At 40.0% G+C, this 18012-nt stretch overlaps 1 protein-coding gene across 2 annotated transcripts in view; it reads right to left on the bottom strand.

The window, feature by feature from the left end:
* The window catches only part of LOC108430670 (cysteine-rich motor neuron 1 protein-like), a 65451-nt gene that overhangs the window by 23900 nt on the left and 23539 nt on the right, over positions 1–18012 (bottom strand). The window contains exons 4-5 of one of the 2 annotated variants that reach the window (XM_017703300.2): positions 11930–12169; positions 4401–4580 (exon numbers count right to left, since the gene is read on the bottom strand). In XM_017703300.2, the coding sequence (XP_017558789.1) occupies positions 4401–4580; positions 11930–12169 (420 nt within the window). The remainder of the gene's footprint in view (positions 1–4400; positions 4581–11929; positions 12170–18012) is intronic. The other variant, XM_037541824.1, reaches the window with a different exon arrangement.

Raw genomic sequence — 18012 nt, 5'->3', positions numbered from 1 at the left:
TACAGTTTCTCTCCTCTTCGTTTCTGCCTTCCATCTCCCAAGGTCAGACAGTGCACTTTCATGACCACCTGATGGAGATATCTGCTGAAGCATTCAGGACACTGGATTTTACACAAAATTGTATGAAAGGATCCTGAACTGGTATATTGGGACTATTATATCAAAAATGTGTTCATCAAAACTTTGCCCACTCAAATGTACCATAAAACTTGGAAATTTAAGCATAAGTAACACAGTTTAATGAATAACAAATTACTCTGGAAACGCAAAGAATAATCAGATCATAATGTGGCACTGGTAAATTAACAGCACTCCTTAAAGTGGCACTTGATCCAAAATGAAAAATGTAGCCATCAGAATACCTGTTTTAAGCTTGCTTACTTGCAATCTACTGCAAGCTGCTGAAATACTCTCTACTCACTGGGCCAAAGACATAACATGCTAACTGTATTCAAATCATGATTACAATGGCAAGCATGTACTTAAGCAAGAGAAATGACTTGTCAGATGAAGTGGACCAAAAGCAAGGGATAAGCAAGCAAGTTAGCCGCCTAGCAAAACTGTATGTCCAAATGTTTCTGGACATCTGCTCGTCCAATGTTTCCTCTGAAATAAAGGGTAAAGAGATGCCTTTGCCCTAGTACATTGCTTTGAGGATTAAATTCCATTCATCGATATGAGCATTAGTGAGGTATTATTGGTTAAAGGGTGATTTAGGTCCAGATTTTGACATCACAGATCATTGGATAGGCTAGCAGTCATGACAGGTTGAGGCCCACAGGGACCCCGCATCAGTTGTATGACATATTTGCGTAATACATGCTGTGTACTATAGTGAGAGAACATTGACAAAAAACCCCACAAAAACTACATAAAATCATGAAATTATTCGATATCAATTTTTCGATAATTACCGATCGCAGGTATTACACTGAAATATAGAATTTAGCTTTTTTTCTCTCTTTTTGTATGCACGAGCATTCTGCACTCCGATCCTTTATATGAAGCATTCATATACACACATAGCAGTGAGTTTCCCTGCATGAAGGAGTCCCTTTGCGGTGTTATAGGAGAAATGACATCAGAAACAGTATTTCAGTCCCAGCATCAGAGTTCACTTATTTCTATTAATGAATGACATAAGATACAGACATAGTGTGAGAGGCACTGCTTCAGCTCTGCATGCACTGCATTAAAAAGAGCAAACAAACCATGAGCTCTCATGTGAAGGTGCACAATTTAAAAACTTTTTTTCCCTTATTTTTCTGGAAACTCACAAGAAAAGGCCTTAAGCTTTGTCTCCCCCTGTCTAAGACAGACTTCATATTACACTGTAACTTGCCCATGGTTTTTAACATTTAAATTTTTGCAATAATTTCATCAGCATCAAATTTTCCAAATTGCATATTGTCCCCATCTTAATACGTAACGTTAGCTTTAGGCTGGAATACTTCTTTAAATATTATCCCTAAAATACTGCCTTCTGTCTCATCAGAGTGTAGCAGAACTTGCTGTATAGCTCTCAGTGTACAATAAATAGCATGATTTCTTGAGGTTTGCATGAAACACTGTGACTAGCTTGTTAGATTAGCATGAATCTCACACTTTTAAACTTTTTAAAAATCAATCACTCAACCAAAAATCCAATTAATGGAATGATCATTTAACGTGAGTCTGGTGGTTCAACTCTGGTAGCTTTTCATCATTTTACTTTGCAGAATATTCTTCAACTTCAAAGTTAACGTAGATGCAACCCCAAGACTAATCATTCTTTAGCTGAAATACCAGTTTGATCACTCTGCCCTATGGGAAAATCATGGTCTTCATATTTCCAGGCTGAACTGTTTCTCTTAACCCTTTATTGTCACAATGTAGTTCTCATTAAATCCTTTCCTTTCTGAAAAAGGACCATAGCCGAACAGCCCGAGATGAAAGCATTCCCTTTTAGAGGGCTTTGGATTCCAGGTGGGTCTCTCGACTTTGACCCCCTATAACCACCGCTCCTACCTCTGATGTCTGCTGAACCCAGAAATACACTCTGACTGAGGGGAAATGCTAGTCTGTCTGATCTCTGTCTGTTAGCCACATGCGCTGCTAAGCTACTTACAGTCTATGTTGTCCACTTCCATTCAGTGAGATATTGAAAAAAAACAGTGTCAGTAGCAACTATTAGGTTTAACAACTGAATATTGTTTTATAACTGCTCAATTTGTTCCCTCTCACTTGGTCTTGTTATTAAATGTCACAAGAATAAAAATGCTCAAATTGTTTTAGCTATAGCTAAAAAAACTGTATCTTTGGACCGAAAATGGACCTTTTTCATGTAAAGGACAGCTGTTGTGTTAAACAATGTTTTTTTTTTTGTCAGCCAGCAACAACATAAACATAATTATTCCCTATTCTGTGGGCCCTTCATGTTTACGGCACATTAAAAACTTTTACAAACACTGTTAGGTCTGCATATAAAACCCATGGAAGTGCTACATAAACATTCAAAAATTAAAATATAAGCCCTCCACTCTAAATCTTACCTAATAGCACATATTAGCTGGTTCAAAGACATAGTTAGCTTACATCATTAAAGCTTATGATCTAAACACGATGGCACTGTATGTTTTAACAATGTAATCAGAAACATGCCATCCTACATAGCACCATATGGTGGGTTCCTTTTTTAAAATACACCTACTAAACCTGGTAATTAGGGATGGGAAATCAATTGGTTTTACTCATTCCAAAGCTGTGTGCGTTCCCATCTTTATAAAAGCTTGTGGAAGTAAATACTATATTACTCCCTGCAAAGCAAAAACCGAGACAATGCACACTTGTATATTTATAATCCAAACAGTAAGTAGTAGTAATGCTACTATTATACAGGTGTTATGTTCTATAATAGGGGAAATTTGTCATTTTGTTGCTTAACAATGAACAGTCTAGGAGCAGCACAGCAGCACTGCATGGGCCAGTGGGGGATTATGTGCCTTACAAGACACTGGACAAAAATGGCATTCAGGGGAGAGCTGCAAGCTGCAAACTCCTGCTGACCAAAAAGAACACAAAGCCTTGTCTCTCATTTTCCAAAAAACGTAAATGACCCCCAAGCTTTTTGGGATAAATTTCTGTGGAACAGAACGTGAAACGTTTTTGAAGATATGGATCCAGTTACATCTGGCGTAAAGCTAACACCACATTCCACCATGAGAACATCATACCAACAGACAAACATGGTGGCTGTAGTCTGATGTTCTGGGGCTGCTTTGTTTCCACAGGACCTGGACAACTTTTTTGGTGTGGCTTAGTCAAGGTCCTGACTTGAATCCCATTGTGATGCTGTGGTAAGACCTTAAACGGGCAGCCTACGCTCAAAAACAATCCAATGTAACCAAATTAAAACAATTCTGCAAAGAAGAGTGTGCCAATATTCCATCACAGTGACATAAAAGCGTCAACACAAGTTATGCAAATGTTTGATGGCAGTTACTGCCAAAGGTGGCATAACAAGATATAAGGGTTTAGGGGGCAATTACTTTCACACACAGGTGATTTAGGTTTTGACTAAATCTTTATCTTCAATAAATGGAATTATCATTTAAATTTTGTGTTTACTTGTGTTGTGTTTATCCTAAAATTATCCGGATAATCTGAAACATTTATATGTGACAAATGAATTTGTAATTCACAAAATTAATTCACTTTTAGTTCACAGCACTGTACTTCTCAGCCGAATTCAAGTATGAATAGCACACAAAACATCAGTTGTTTTTTGTCGTAGCTTCATTTCCCTTTAGACCTCTATATGTCAGTGTTGGACTGGCTTGTTTCAAAGTGGTTCCTGGCACTTGGCAAGGTTGTATAGATTTCAAAACATAACATCTGACAGATTAGCTTTGCTGCTGCCACTGAAGCAAAGCCCTCAGGTCTAATGAAGACAAACTCCTTTGCTGTTTTAAACCACAACGCTTGCGTCTCAGTAGGTTACTCTGATGGGAAACCTAAACATGAAATTTTTGTTCTTAACTGTTCACTCACTCCTCTCAGAACACACTTGCGTTTGTTTGGTAAAACAATGGGTTAGCCTGTTTATTATTTTCTATTTCACATTCCAATTACAATCCACTTCTCTTTCACTTGTTCCAGACAAGTAGACAAGTGTTAAAGTAAAGTCTTTTGAGATAATACCAAAAACTGTGACAACTGCTTAGAAAAATCTTCGACGACATCACATTCCTATTGGTCAGTAACTGTGAAGTTGAATTAGGTGGACTGTGGTGTACACTGAACCAACAGGACTGGAACATAGTTCACTTGTAAATACAGTGAAGAGTGAAGTTCATTAAGCTGAATGAGTGCAGTGCTCAGACACTGATGGTAGTGAGTGAGAATGGGGTTGTATAGTGTACCTATACAGACTGGGCAGCACTCTCCTTCTGGGATGTAGAAGTTATCACAGTCCAGCTCAGCACACTCGGCCTTGGAACAAAAGGAGATGCCCCCTCGACACTGGCAGAGCCAGCATGGATCCATGCGGTACACCTCACCCTCAGCAAACTGCTTCCCATTGTGTACACACTTGGGGGAAACTGGTAGAGACAAAAGCAGTGAGCAGAAGGAATGTAAATCATACTATACTTACACTGAGTTACATCATAACACAGTTAGCTATAAGGTCCGCTTTCATCCATTACTGAAACCACTGATGAATTGTTAAGTTTAGGATTAAGTTTTAAAAATAACATACATACAGTAAAACTGTCCATGCATTCCCCCTCCCCACAAAGTAGCCTCACACCGCTGATCTAAGCACTTCCACTAAGCTTTTCTTTGCTCAAACAATGCAGCCAGATCTGCTTAGCAAGAATGCATGGATACTGCTCGCCTTAAAGTTAGTGCTCACACACACACTGGGTTAAAGAAAACAGCAGCCGGAGCCGAGTGTGCGCTGCAGACAGCAGACTGGCTGAGTAAAAGTCCAGCCTAAGTACCGGAAACTTCTGCTGTCTCCGAGGCTCTGCCTGCTGGAACAACAGATACTGCACGGGTCATTAGAGACCCAGAGCAAGCCCTGTCCAGCAGCACACAACGGACCCAACACGTCTGCCCCCAACATTCTTAATGAAAATCACCACACCCTTATTAAGGTAACATAATTTTGTTTACTATATCACATCACCACATTACAATCAGTAGCTTCTGTTTTCACTGCTTTCAATGTCCATAAGCTTTCTCAAAATGTTTGCAGGAGAACATTCTTATGCCTGATCAAAACGGAATTGTTTTCATAAATCAAGCTGGCTTTTCCAAATGCTAAACAAGCCTGACAGACATGATGGAAAATGGTCTGCTTACTGGGAATGGGCTTTTTCTTCAAAATGTCAGATGAACAAGCAGTACTGTGCAAAAGTCAAAGAGCACTATTTAGTTTACTTAATTTTCAGTCATTTCATTAAGTACAAGTTACTCATTTTTCAGTTTCAGGTTAAAAGCAGAAAACATACATTTACCAGGAAATTACACAGAAGCCTTCAGCACTGAGGATTATACCCATAAGTAGCCCACTACTACCACTTTATCATCCTTACAGTCCTAAAACCAACAAATTACAGGTGTCCTCTCAACAAAAGCTGTTCTCAAAAGGCGTCACTGATACTGCTGCCCTTCAAAGAGACTTAACATTCACACAAGCAACAATCCAAACACACCTTTACTGCCATGTGAATTTATCTCTCATATTCATTTAACATGGCTAAAGGAGATTTTTTGAGGATATCTGATATAAGATATTTCACTTGTATAAGGAAGAGGATAATCAAAGGGAAATAATTGAAAAAAAAAACACAAACAGGAAATTCCAAAGCTGGAAATAAGGTTAAAGAAAATGGGATTCCATACAATTGTGCAAGATCTGGTGGACCCTCAAATAAACGGCATTTCTGTTGGAGAAATAAGAGAAAACCAAGCTCCTCTCATTTCAGATCCTCAGGTGTTTCTGTCCATCCTTCTACTGTGAGGAGATACCCTGTGCTATTGGTCTGAAAGGATGTGTAGCTATCAGGAAGCCACTACTGAGAATATATGAGAATAAATACCAAACAAAAATCAGTTGTTGAAGCTTCTGTGTAATTTTCTATCAAATGTATATTTTCTGAAAAATTGTGAATAACTTCACAAATAATGGTTGTTTTGACTTGTAACTAAGTAAATGAAAGGGTGGTCTCTGCCTTTTTCACAATACAGCACTTGCTATATCCATTCAGTTGGCTCCTGGTGTTCTGTGCCCTGCCTACTAACATGTACGAAGGTGAAAACATGCTTTGGTAATTTATTATATATATTTGATAATCATCCTGTTTCAAATTTTGCCAGTTTTACTAATTCTGAAACCAAGTACAACTGTCCAGGGTGTATCCTGTCTTCTGTCCGATGACCACTGGTATAGGCTCCAGTAACCCCCCGGCGTCCCTGAGGGAGAAACACTTTAGAAAGTGTGTGTGTGTGTATGTGTGTGTGTGTGTGTGTGTAAGTGTGTGTGTGTGAAACCAAGTCATAGTGGAAGTATATGTCCTACTGCAGCAGTGTGTGAAGCACACACCATATTTTGAGGAAAAGGCATGTTTACACAGTTATGTGTAGAAGATCAGCATGTTGAAACTGGTAGCGCAGTCCAGTTATTAACTTGGTCTTGGTTTCTACAAATGTGTGATACCTTCCTTTGTGGCAGCACAAATGTCTTGACATAAAACTGAAGGTAAAGCCTTCACACTTTCATCTTCATCATAAAAGTAGTTGGGGTACACCATGCTTGTTATCGTAAAAAAAAAGTCAACGCTTTTCAATAGCATGCCACATATTTCAACATGCAGGTCAAGAGGTAGACTATAGTTCACTATAGTAATAATGATCAACTTGATTTATACAGAGACTTTCAGATAAAACTACATATACAGTACACTCAAAAATAGATTTTTTGTGAATCGTTTGCTGTGACTGTCAGAAATATATTAAATATAACTGAAAGTAAACATCATTACAGAGAAGGATAGACTTTAGGCACAAAGTATAACAGGAGACACAGGAGAATACCATAGCAGTGACCATAAAGCAATGGTCACTAACACTCCTTCTACAGAGCTACCTCATTGCAAAGTTTAGTTTTAACCCTAACTGGCCACACTTGCTCCATCAAATCCATCCAAGCACTTTTTCTTTTTTTCAGCGGGTCTTTGCAGCCTGGACAAGGTGTTTTTGAGAGGTTTCAGACTGGAGTTGACCTCGCTATAAAGGTAGAAGTCCAAGTGGAGGGCTAGTGGCAAGTGTCATAAAGAGTCCAGATGCTACTAGATGTAACTCTGCTATAAGCCACCAATGCTTTCTATTGCAACATCAGCATCTGTAGGCCATATCTTCAAGACAGAGTAAAAAGCAGATCTGACCGCACAACCCAGTTCTTTGCAGCCTAATACAAAGCAGGTGGGCCAAGCCAGTCGAAAATAAAAAGTGGGTTTGCCTCTTTTATTTCCTTGTCTTTTTTTTTTTTTTAACTCGACCTTGTGTGAGGTGTGAGCAAGCAGAGCGAACTGAAATCAAGGTCAGAGAGTCAAAGATTCTGCCATGATTCATTAATATAGCACGGCTTGATAGGGGAAGTCACGTGACAGGATATGTGCATGTGATTTCCACAGTGTTTGTGGACGTTAATCCCAAGCGCAAACTGGTGCCGCAGACAGAGATTCTAAGCGTGCCTCCTGATTTCTGGTTGTTTTTCTTTCCCTTTCCATTAATAAGGGCAATCAGGGCAAGAATCTACGCCATCCCATTTTCACTGAATAGAAAGTTAATCAGTATTGTTTACCATAATGAACAATAAACAATTAGTAAGCAGGAAGTCAAAGTCCATTAATGAAAGCATTCAGTGCTTATCTAGCTCAGCAATCAGCCACTTTCATCAACTATTGAAGACGTAATTGAGGCATCAGGTCCAGAGTTGAAAAGCACTGTAAATTGATCTTGCTCTTTAAAAGGTCCATATATGTTGTCTATAGTTAGAGCAGTATGTGCACATCATGGAGTCTACATCACAATAAGAAACACTAAAGTAGTTCTAAAGTTGTGACATTGCTGTTATATTGGGTATCAGGGGCCAAAAGTCCACAAAATCTACTTAGCTAAGAGTTCAAAACATTCTACAAGATATAACGACGCTTTGTCCTACTTTGTCTATTCCCAGAAATATGATGTCAACCTTTCCTCATAAAGCACAGCACCAGTGCTTATTTACTCTTACTTGCACCCATTCTCACCCAACCTTAAGGGCTAATACTGTAGAAAGGGATAACTGAAGATTCTGAGGATAACTCCATTGAAGTCCTGGCAGACCCACTAACCTAGTAGGCAAGCAGAAGGAATGTGCCAGACTGGCTTGTTACCCAAGTAGAGCCTGTAGCCAACACTACACTTGAAAGTGATCACTTTAAATCATATCTAGTGTGATGAAAATGGTTTATTTTAATCTGAATGCTTGAAGTCATCACTACCATATATAATACCGTGCAAAAGTCAGAGATCGCCATTAATTTATTTAATTGCTGGTTAAAATGGGCATGTTATTTATTTTTCAGCGTCATACAAAAAAAAGCAACACATTTAAAAGCAACTTACACAGAAGGCTTAACCACAAATATAACATTTTTTCAGGGTTTAGTGTATCCATCAGATCTAAAGAAAAAAATAGAGAAAACAGGTTATCATATCTAACCAGCTTAGAAATATCTCCAAAAAGTGTCCATTTTGACTGGAAATGTAATACATGAAGGGGTCTCTCACTTTTGCACAGACCTGTTGGATTAACTAGGGTTAGGGGTTAGAGTGTCTTCCGAAAAAAGTAGTGGACCAGACATAATAAAGAAGTTTGAATTCACAGGGAGTGTCCTTTATGAAGACGAATCTATTTAGTTTCCACATTTTAGAATAGTCATAAAAGACAGTAAAATGTGAAATTATATAGAATTACTCAATGACCAAAATCGAAAACACTGATGTTTTAAATTCTTCACAGTAGTGAAGCATTGCCTTGATGCACACGTTTGACATTTTCTTAACCAGCTTCATCAGTGTCATTTAGGCTCCACCCGTTCCTGTCTCTCCCCTTTTCATGCCTTTGTTTTAGTCTTCACACCTGTGTTTCATTTATTTCTCCGCCTTTCCCAGCTGTTTCTGTTCCTGTTACATAGACCTGTCTTGTTATAGCCTCCTCACACAAGGACCTATGAGGAACCACTTTAGACAGTTTTCAAACTAGTTCCACATATCCTAAGCACAAGCTGGGCCATAAAAATACTGTGTTAAGTGAACAATTATATATATATATATATATATATATATATATATATATATATATATATATATATATATATATATATATATATAATCTTATCAAGCGTCAATGTCAAATGTAAAAAATTTAGATTTAGACCTTTGTCTTTAATTGACTTTTTACGAAAAACATATTTAGTCAAGTTTGTCCAAACTAAATGTAATACATATTGCATATCTATGCCTACATTTCACTCTCTTCCTTTCTTGGGTCCATTCTAATCTATCACTCTGAAGCAAGACTTAGTCATGCAGCAGCTAGGCGCTAGGGCAGAGGGCACCAGAAAGGGCATGAAGTCCCCCAGGGCTGCTGAAAGTGGCAGACACTTGTTATCAAAATACTGATCCCCTCTTGCCCCCTACTGCCGCCACTCGCAGCCCCTGCCATCCACACACACACTCATGCTCCCTCTCTCACATCCCACTTTCTCACTCTCTCTCAAACATGCAGGCCAACACATGCCCACACATATAACCCTTGATGAACCCTTTGCACTTCCCCAGTTGGATGTGTGCGTGTGTTTGTGTATGTGTGTGTGCATGAGCAGACAAGCGAAGCCTTTGACTCCGCTCTGCCGCTCGGAACGCGCCTGGTAGCCTAAGCGCTTTTTCCTCTGTTCGCCAGGCTTTCTCGTTAAGTCCATTAGTTCCGGGACATGGCACACATTTACAGCAGGGCCAAGAGGCCAGAATGGGAATTTGGACTGTTGGTAAAACAGGGAATATTTGATGCTAACACAAAGTACACACTAATGGTGAAGTCCCCTTCCCTGTGTTAAAGAGGTCTCATATACCCTTTTTTATCTCTCTCTTACCTTCCAACCAGTCAACATCTCACAATTTCCCTCATTCTCTCTTACCCTCTGTTTCCATTCCTCTGTTCACTGTTCCCTCTCCCTCACATATATTCTCACCACAAGTCCACTAAAAAATCTGGAATCTTTTAAACAATGTGCTTAGATGCCTAAGGCTTTTGCATGACTATTGTATGTAGGTCTATACATACACACACACACACACACACACACACACACACACCTATATGGTTGAAAGTATGTAGACACCTGGCCTTCACACCTATATTTTGGAGTGTATCTGTGGGAATTTGTGCGCATTTAGTCAAAAGAGCATTTGTGAGCTCAGGCACTGAAGTTGGGCAAGAAAACCTGGCTCACAATTGAAGAACCAGCCCCAATTCATCTCAAAGGTGTTCAAAAGCACTTGTGCAAGGACACTGGAGTTCTTCTACACCAAACTTGTCAAATTATATCTTTATGGCCCTCTCTTTGTGCATGTCACTTTGCTGGAAAAGGAAGGGACATTTTCTAAACTGCTGCCACAAAGTTGGAGGCATGTAAATCTTTGTATGCTGCGGCATTAATGTTACCTGTCTCTGGAACTAAGGAGCGGAGTCCAAACTCTGAAAAACAGTCCCATACCATTAACTTTAATATTGCTTCTGCGCATTCCGATAGGTAATGTTCTTCTAAGCCTAGATTTGTCTATCAGACTGCCAAATAGTAATCATGATTCATCACTCCAGAGTCCAGTGGTGTGGTGCTTTACCCCACTTCAGCCAAAGCCTGGCATCATGCATAGTAATCTTATGCTTGTATGCAGCTGCTCTTGTTGATACTGCATCCACAGGGAGGTTGGAAACCTTTAAGCAGACAAGCAAAGCCTTTGACACTGAATGATGCAATTGTGGGTTTTGCGAGTTAGTCTGTGAGTTTGCATGGTCTACTGCTGAGCTGTTGATTCTCCTAGATGCTTACACTTCATAATGTAATAAGGCAGAAATTTCACCTGTTAGCAGTGGACTTAAACGCATGAAATTGATTAGGAAGGGTGTCCACATACTTTTTGGCTATACATGAGGAAAATCCTAACTTCTCTTTTAATCAGAAAATAATGTGTAGGAAGGGAATCAGAATATGTGTATGGATATGATGTTCAGTGAAAACACAAATAATACATTATACATACCGTGAATACAATATGCATGTACACTCACTACACACTTTATAAGAAAAGTGGCCCTACTCTGTAGGATGGTGCACAATTAGATACTATAGCCATGCACAATTTGTATTAGCCAATCTCTTGCCCAGAAGTTTTTAAATCTGGACCTTGAATCCAGTTTTTAGTCCTGAATTTTGCATTTGCTGATAGGTGTAACACTAAGTGGCCAGTCAGTTACATCAACGGTTCAATTAAGCAGGATGAACAGGACACTCTGGAGTAGCCACACATGAGCCTTAGGTCACCATGCCCAATGCCAAACACTAACTAGAGAAGTATAAAGCCCCACCGCACTGGGCTGTGGAACTTCACAGAAAAATGGAGGCTGTTATTGCAGCAAAGTTGGGACAAATAGGTCTCCTTTGGTACAAAGTTGGGACAAATAGTTCTCCTCCAAAGTTCTGGACAAATAGCTTATAGCTATATAAAGCAGATCTTTATTATTAAGTGGATCAAGAGAGCAATTGTTGTTTATTCATCACATTGTGTAATCACATATCACTGACACAATGCAACAATATTTTTAGCTTGGTCTCACCTCTCTGGCAGTCATAGGTGTGGCAGCAGTTGCCCGGTGCACCAGTAGCTTCACTAATGACCACTGCCCTGTGTCCACTGGGACAATCAAGCTGGGGTGAGCACCTGCCACAGATGCACTGAGGTGGCACTGTGGGGCAGCAGCCTCCAGGTGGTGTGTAGCTATGGGTCAGAACTGAGTCATGTGGGCAGTCAGTCATTGGTAGAGTCGGGCAAGTGATCCCAGCACATTTCAGCTCCACTGAAACACATACAGAGAGAGATGGTTAAAATGAGATGTTGAATAACAGTTACAGTCATAAACACCTTGTACCTCTAGGTTTTTGCAGCAGTAAGTAGAGAGCGAGGTAGCGAGGTAGCGAGAGAGAGAGAGAGAGAGAGAGAGAGAGAGAGAGAGAGAGAGAGAGAGAGATCAGGTTGCAGGCTAGAAGACCTGTTCCTGTCATCAGATCTAACTCTGCTGGTCACTGACAGTTTTATGCATCCTGTCCACCTATCCGTAAGAACACCCACCCGCACATCAGAGACCCCCACACTTCCTGTTCTTCACTCACTGCACTGTGTACTGATTTCAGAAAACAAGCAGGGTTGTTCAGCTGCTTGTACATTTAGTCCCTCTCCACAGCACCGGTTCACTCATATAAACATCAGTCTCATTGTCACAAACTGTCAACAAGTCATACGTTTCATGACTGTGGTTTGTGGTATAAAGGCTTATATTATGCTCAATTTTTGCGTAATGTAGTCCAGCCCAAGCCCGTGACTATTTTCTTAGTCTCCCAATCCCTGCAGTCTGCCATTACCTCAGTCAGTCTCTCAGTTCTTTAGAAGCATGCAGCAGTTCTGTTGAAGCTCCAGATATGGCCAAAGGATGTGACTAGGAGACCTATGAAAGTGAGCCTCAACACCCTGGCAGAGTAAAGTGTGTTTTCCACCCATTTCCATAGCCAAACTGTTGCTGCATTGGTATCACCGCTGTCAACAGATGCTCTTTTATAAAAATACTCTATTTAAAATAGCTTTAAATAAGACATGCCAAAGCAAATGTTTACTTTCAGAGATAAGCTCCTCAATGGTAAGTACAAATGGAAAAATTGATCAGCTACGGTATCTGGCTATTTTTGGCCTAAATATGCGATCAACCAATATTTCTCAAACTTGGCTGATCCTGAGAGCTGATCAGTGATGTGGAACATATAAGCCATACTTCGCTTCAGGTGCCAGAATGTAATTGCTGTACTGTTTACGATGGAAGGGAAAAAAAATAAATAAGAAGCTGGCGAACAGGAAGCCAAAGTCAGCCTTGACAAATCTATTTCACTAATAAAAACATTTTTCCTGAAGTATATTGTTACATATTCGGCTCCTATTGCACTGTCACCTTACTGTGTGAATGTGCATAGGTGTAATTAATGAGGTTTGCTGTAAAACACATGAGCATCCAATTGCTAATCTTATTTTAGCTTGCACTGCATTAGCATATTGACCTATGGTTTTGCCACGAGCTGAAAACTTCAGCTTGTGTTCAGGTTTCACGCCTTTCAAGTGAAAGGGATGAAAAAAGAAGCCCCTCTTCCTCTGTTTCTGAGTAACATTAACTTACTCTTGCGGTTTCACAGAAACAATAGGTCAGCATTGTTTTGTTCTGTTTGCTAATGTTTGTGGTGGCTAGTCTCAAATGGTTAGCTTTGAAGTTGCAAGCAATTGTAGCAACAGTTTGCTTACCCACAACCTAGCTAACCATTGCTACATTACTTGCTGTGTCGTTGCTCACTCTAACGTGATTTATGGCATTTGACAGTACAAATATGCTTGCGAAGGGTTTTATGGTTATCCAAAAAATATGTAATTCAAGGAGCTTCCATGAATTTGGGAGGCAGAGCTTCTGGAGGAACTTTGCTGTTGTGTTGTTTTGTTCATCTCCAGAATCACTAACTTTGTCTTTGATATATGGCATCCAGCCCTGCCCTGAATTGGTATCAGCCAAACCTGCTTTAAATTTAAATTCCTTTTTGTTGTGACCGCCCACATACTATGAGTAGGTTTTCTGACAAACTGTCAGCAAAGAACAAGAAAGTGCATCTCCAGTATGCAGAGGAGCATCAGACCTGGAGTGGAAAAAGTTGCCTGGTTAGACAAATCCAGGTTCATTTTGCATCATGTTGATCAAATGGTCAGAACTGGCACAAGCAACATGAGTCCATGGATCCATCCAGTTTGGTGTCAACAGTACAGGCTGCTAGGGGTAGGTGAAGTGTGTGTGTTTCTGGCATGTATTAAAGCCCCTAAAGAACATTTGAACTGTATGCCTTTTCCAAGAATCATTGCTGATCAAGTTCAACACTTGGATGGACACTTCCCACACGTTAATGTACCATGGCAGAAGGCATGCACTGTCACAGAATGGTTCCAGGAACATGAACATGAGTTTTCATTGCTTCAGTGGGCTGCATAGTCCCTGGAGCACAACCTTGTTGAGTATATTTGGAATGAGGTGGAAAGAATAGCTCACAGCAGTGCAGTTGTCCAATTTCCAGCAAATGCTCAGCACTCACTTCTACACTGAACAACATTCCTGTACAACGCAACCAGCATCACGCAGAATCCATGGGCAAACTAATTCATGCCATTCTGAAGTATAATGGAGCAACAACAGCAATACAAAATAGATATCGTTCTGCACTCATTCACTCACACCTTTTTAAGCACAATAACCTCCAGCAACAGTACCTCTTTTTACATCAGATTCTATTTTAATTCCATCATTTAGCATAGTCAAAATTTGCCTGTCCGCAAAGCCCCTGGTGCCAACATAGTTGCACTGATACCCTTGTGGAGAGGCGTCGGGCCACTTTGGGTTGAATTTTGGATGCTGTTCAGGAAAAGAAAATTGGTGGATTATTTCTCTCTGCACTGTTATTGTGGTAGAACAGAAGCTACCTCACAGAGCTTGGATTACACAGCTCTTAAACAGAGTTTATTTTGGGTTTGAATTTCTCAGCGTAATAGTACAACTTGAATGGATGGTGTTAGTACATGCAGACATAGAGGGAGAGACTCAAAAGTTTTGTTCTTGAAGTTTGTCAGTAAATGAAATCTTTTCAGGAGGTTTTATCCAAAAGATTATCGGATCCAGCACGAAGCAATGCAGGTAAAACTTGAACACTTGACTCTAAAGCCTATGTTCAGAGAACTACTCTCATAATCAGTTTTGAGAGAATCTTTGGCTATTTGGGGGTTTTCCCCGATCTGGTGCTCTCCAGTCTAGTCCAGGCTTTTTGTCTTAGAGCAGACTAAAGCTGATGTGAGGAGTCTGGCATGTTGCTGTATTGTTTGAACTGCCAGTCACTGGTCATTGCTGAATGCATTGGTAAGCTTGCAGAGGGACAACAATCACTCTCCATGACTATGTGATCAGGCATATGCCCAGATGAGTCAGAACATCAATGTGGCGTGAGTTGTTCCTCTGGGAGCGTTGCCTGTGGAACTCCCCTAGCACAGCACAGCATCATGTGCAGCCCCTTGATCACACATGCATGAGGCATGACTAACACCAGCGTAACCATGCTATGCATTCAATCTATACTGTCAACCTGCATGGTCCACCTCATTCTAGTAATCCATGTTTAGACATTTGTGATCACTTCAACCCCTTAAATGGCTAGGACTCACTGGCAGGTTCAAAGTTTTACTACACACTTCTATGACCTAAGAATGACTCATGTAGTTTCTGAATAATAAACCTTAATATGGAATAAGCCTAGGATTTTAAGTGGTTAACAGCAGTGACAAATCTAAATGATATTCATGTTAAAACATCCTTAACATTAAAGTCAACAATGTAAACACTAACAACACTTACTGAGTTAGTGATATACTGACACATATTTGCACAAACTCAACCAATCATCTTCTGATCACAAGTCACACACAGATACTACACTGAGAGGAAGTGGGTGTGATAGAGCAGGGAAAACACTAAAATGTGCAGGGCACGTGGTACTTTAGGAACATGGCTGGGACCACTGCCTTAAACAAAGAGTTCAACCAACCAATGCATACAAACATAATTCATTCAGCCAGCTAGTATAACAGTATTTTAAAATATTTTTTTCTGTTGTTTATTTAAACTAAATAATGTCAAAACAGAAGGCTGATGACCATTAAAAATGCAGTGTAATTGGTGATTATGGCTACACATGATGGTCCTCCCATTGCACAGAGGAACAGAAACACCACAAAACTCATTAATAGCTAATTGCTTTATGAGAGTGAAGAGAACTAAGATGTTTATGAGGAAGGCCAGCGACATTCTTCATGATCTGCTCGACTGCTGCAAATCAAGAGAAAAGCAGAAGCCAGACTGAATTGCATAACGTGGTTGTGGTGTTTTCCAGAGACCAGTAGCTTTGCTGATGTCTTCCAGGCTCTGACCCCATCGCCCCTTCCCGAACCTGCAACTCGACTCTTGCTGAGGATGTGCCTCCGCTCTGACATTTACGGACCTGTAAGAAGATCTTGTTCGTTTTTTTCTGCCCCCACCCCATAACCCCCCCCCCCCCCCCATAACCCCCCCCCCCCCCCCCCCCCCCCCCCCCCCCCCCCCCCACCATATGGGAGATTCAAAAACAAATTTAGCAAAGTCACGATACACTTTGTCTGCTCAGAATTCAACTACTTACTCTGCTGTGGTTAAATTGGCTAAATTATCAAAAATTCTAGATTGGCCACTGTTAGCCCAATCAACTCACTTGCAAGCATTTTCTGTGATATTTGGGTCAAGATAACGTTTCTTCAAGTTAGCCACACAAAACTGTACATTTATACTGAAGGCAGAACTGAAATTGAGTAGGCCTGCGTGTTTGTGCGTGGCACGTATGGGAAGGGTAATATTTTGGTAGGAAATCTGACAGCGGAGATTGCGCCTGTGGCACCCGTTGAATAAACAGTGTTGGAGTGTGAGGTATCTGTACAGCACTGTTTTCTTTAGCTGACTGAGAAACAGCAGTAACTGGGCACAAAGCTTGTATTGATTAAACCTTCTCAATATATACTAACACTGAGAGAAGAAAAAAAATGGCGCATTAACATTGGCCAAAGCCCTGTTCAACAGCCTTTGGTGTAAACCCTACACTTCAGTCAAATAAACAGCCAGAGGCCTGATTTCAAAAGATTTCAGATGATGCTCATTCAGGCTGGACAAATTCTAAAAGTAAGAATTTTGTTGGTTACACTTTATGTTGCGATCCCTTGCAGATGCGTTGTATGTGCTCCACTTGTCTTTAATCAGTGGGGAACCTGCAGTGCCTTCTAGGCCTTCACAGAAGGCCTAACGATTTCTAGTTTTATTTAATAGTATAGGATTTTGCTCATTGTACTTGTTGTAATATTTTTGCAATGCTCTTATTTCACCTTGCAAAAACCAAAGGGGTTACGCCCTTGAAACATTCAACAGAAAATTTTCCAATCTGTCAAGTGAGCTTCTCCATTGATAAGGCATCCTGGAAGTCCTGTATATGTCACTGACTGTGAATATGAGCAGTAGTCTAACCAGGTTTTGGTCAGTTGTGTGAAATGTAAATCAGCAGTGCCAGCTCTAGGATAAGACTCTTTATTAAGTCAATGAAACGGTACAAGATAAAATGTGTTATTTGTTGTAAGCTTCAAATAAAGATATAGAAATTAAATTTAAACACTTAAATGCCCATGTTTTATCTAGCATGGACAAAAATATTTGAGAACCAACATTAACTTAGCACTAACTTAGCACTAAGATACTACTACAAATCCCATAATGTGCACTAGAATTAGGTTCCTTTATGTCCTTTACTGAAGTCCATGCTCCAAGACTTATGGTTTTTCTTAACTTATCCCAAAATCTAAACCTATTTCTAATCCTGGTCCTAATCTAACTCCATCTGTAATGGTATCAATAATGAACTGAGTTTTGGTACATAGTTTGTCAAAGATGTGAACATCTGTAAATAAGCCATCAAAATAAAGTGTAACCAAATCTTTATAGGAAATTTGGAGATCATAGACTAGCCGAGTGGTTAAGCAATATTTTTCTACAGGTCAAGTGTG

This window comes from Pygocentrus nattereri, chromosome 10, assembly GCF_015220715.1.
Source record: "Pygocentrus nattereri isolate fPygNat1 chromosome 10, fPygNat1.pri, whole genome shotgun sequence".
NCBI lineage: Eukaryota > Metazoa > Chordata > Actinopteri > Characiformes > Serrasalmidae > Pygocentrus > Pygocentrus nattereri.
The sequence above is the reverse complement of the archived record's forward strand: the minus strand, read 5'-3'. Positions and strand labels throughout refer to the sequence as shown.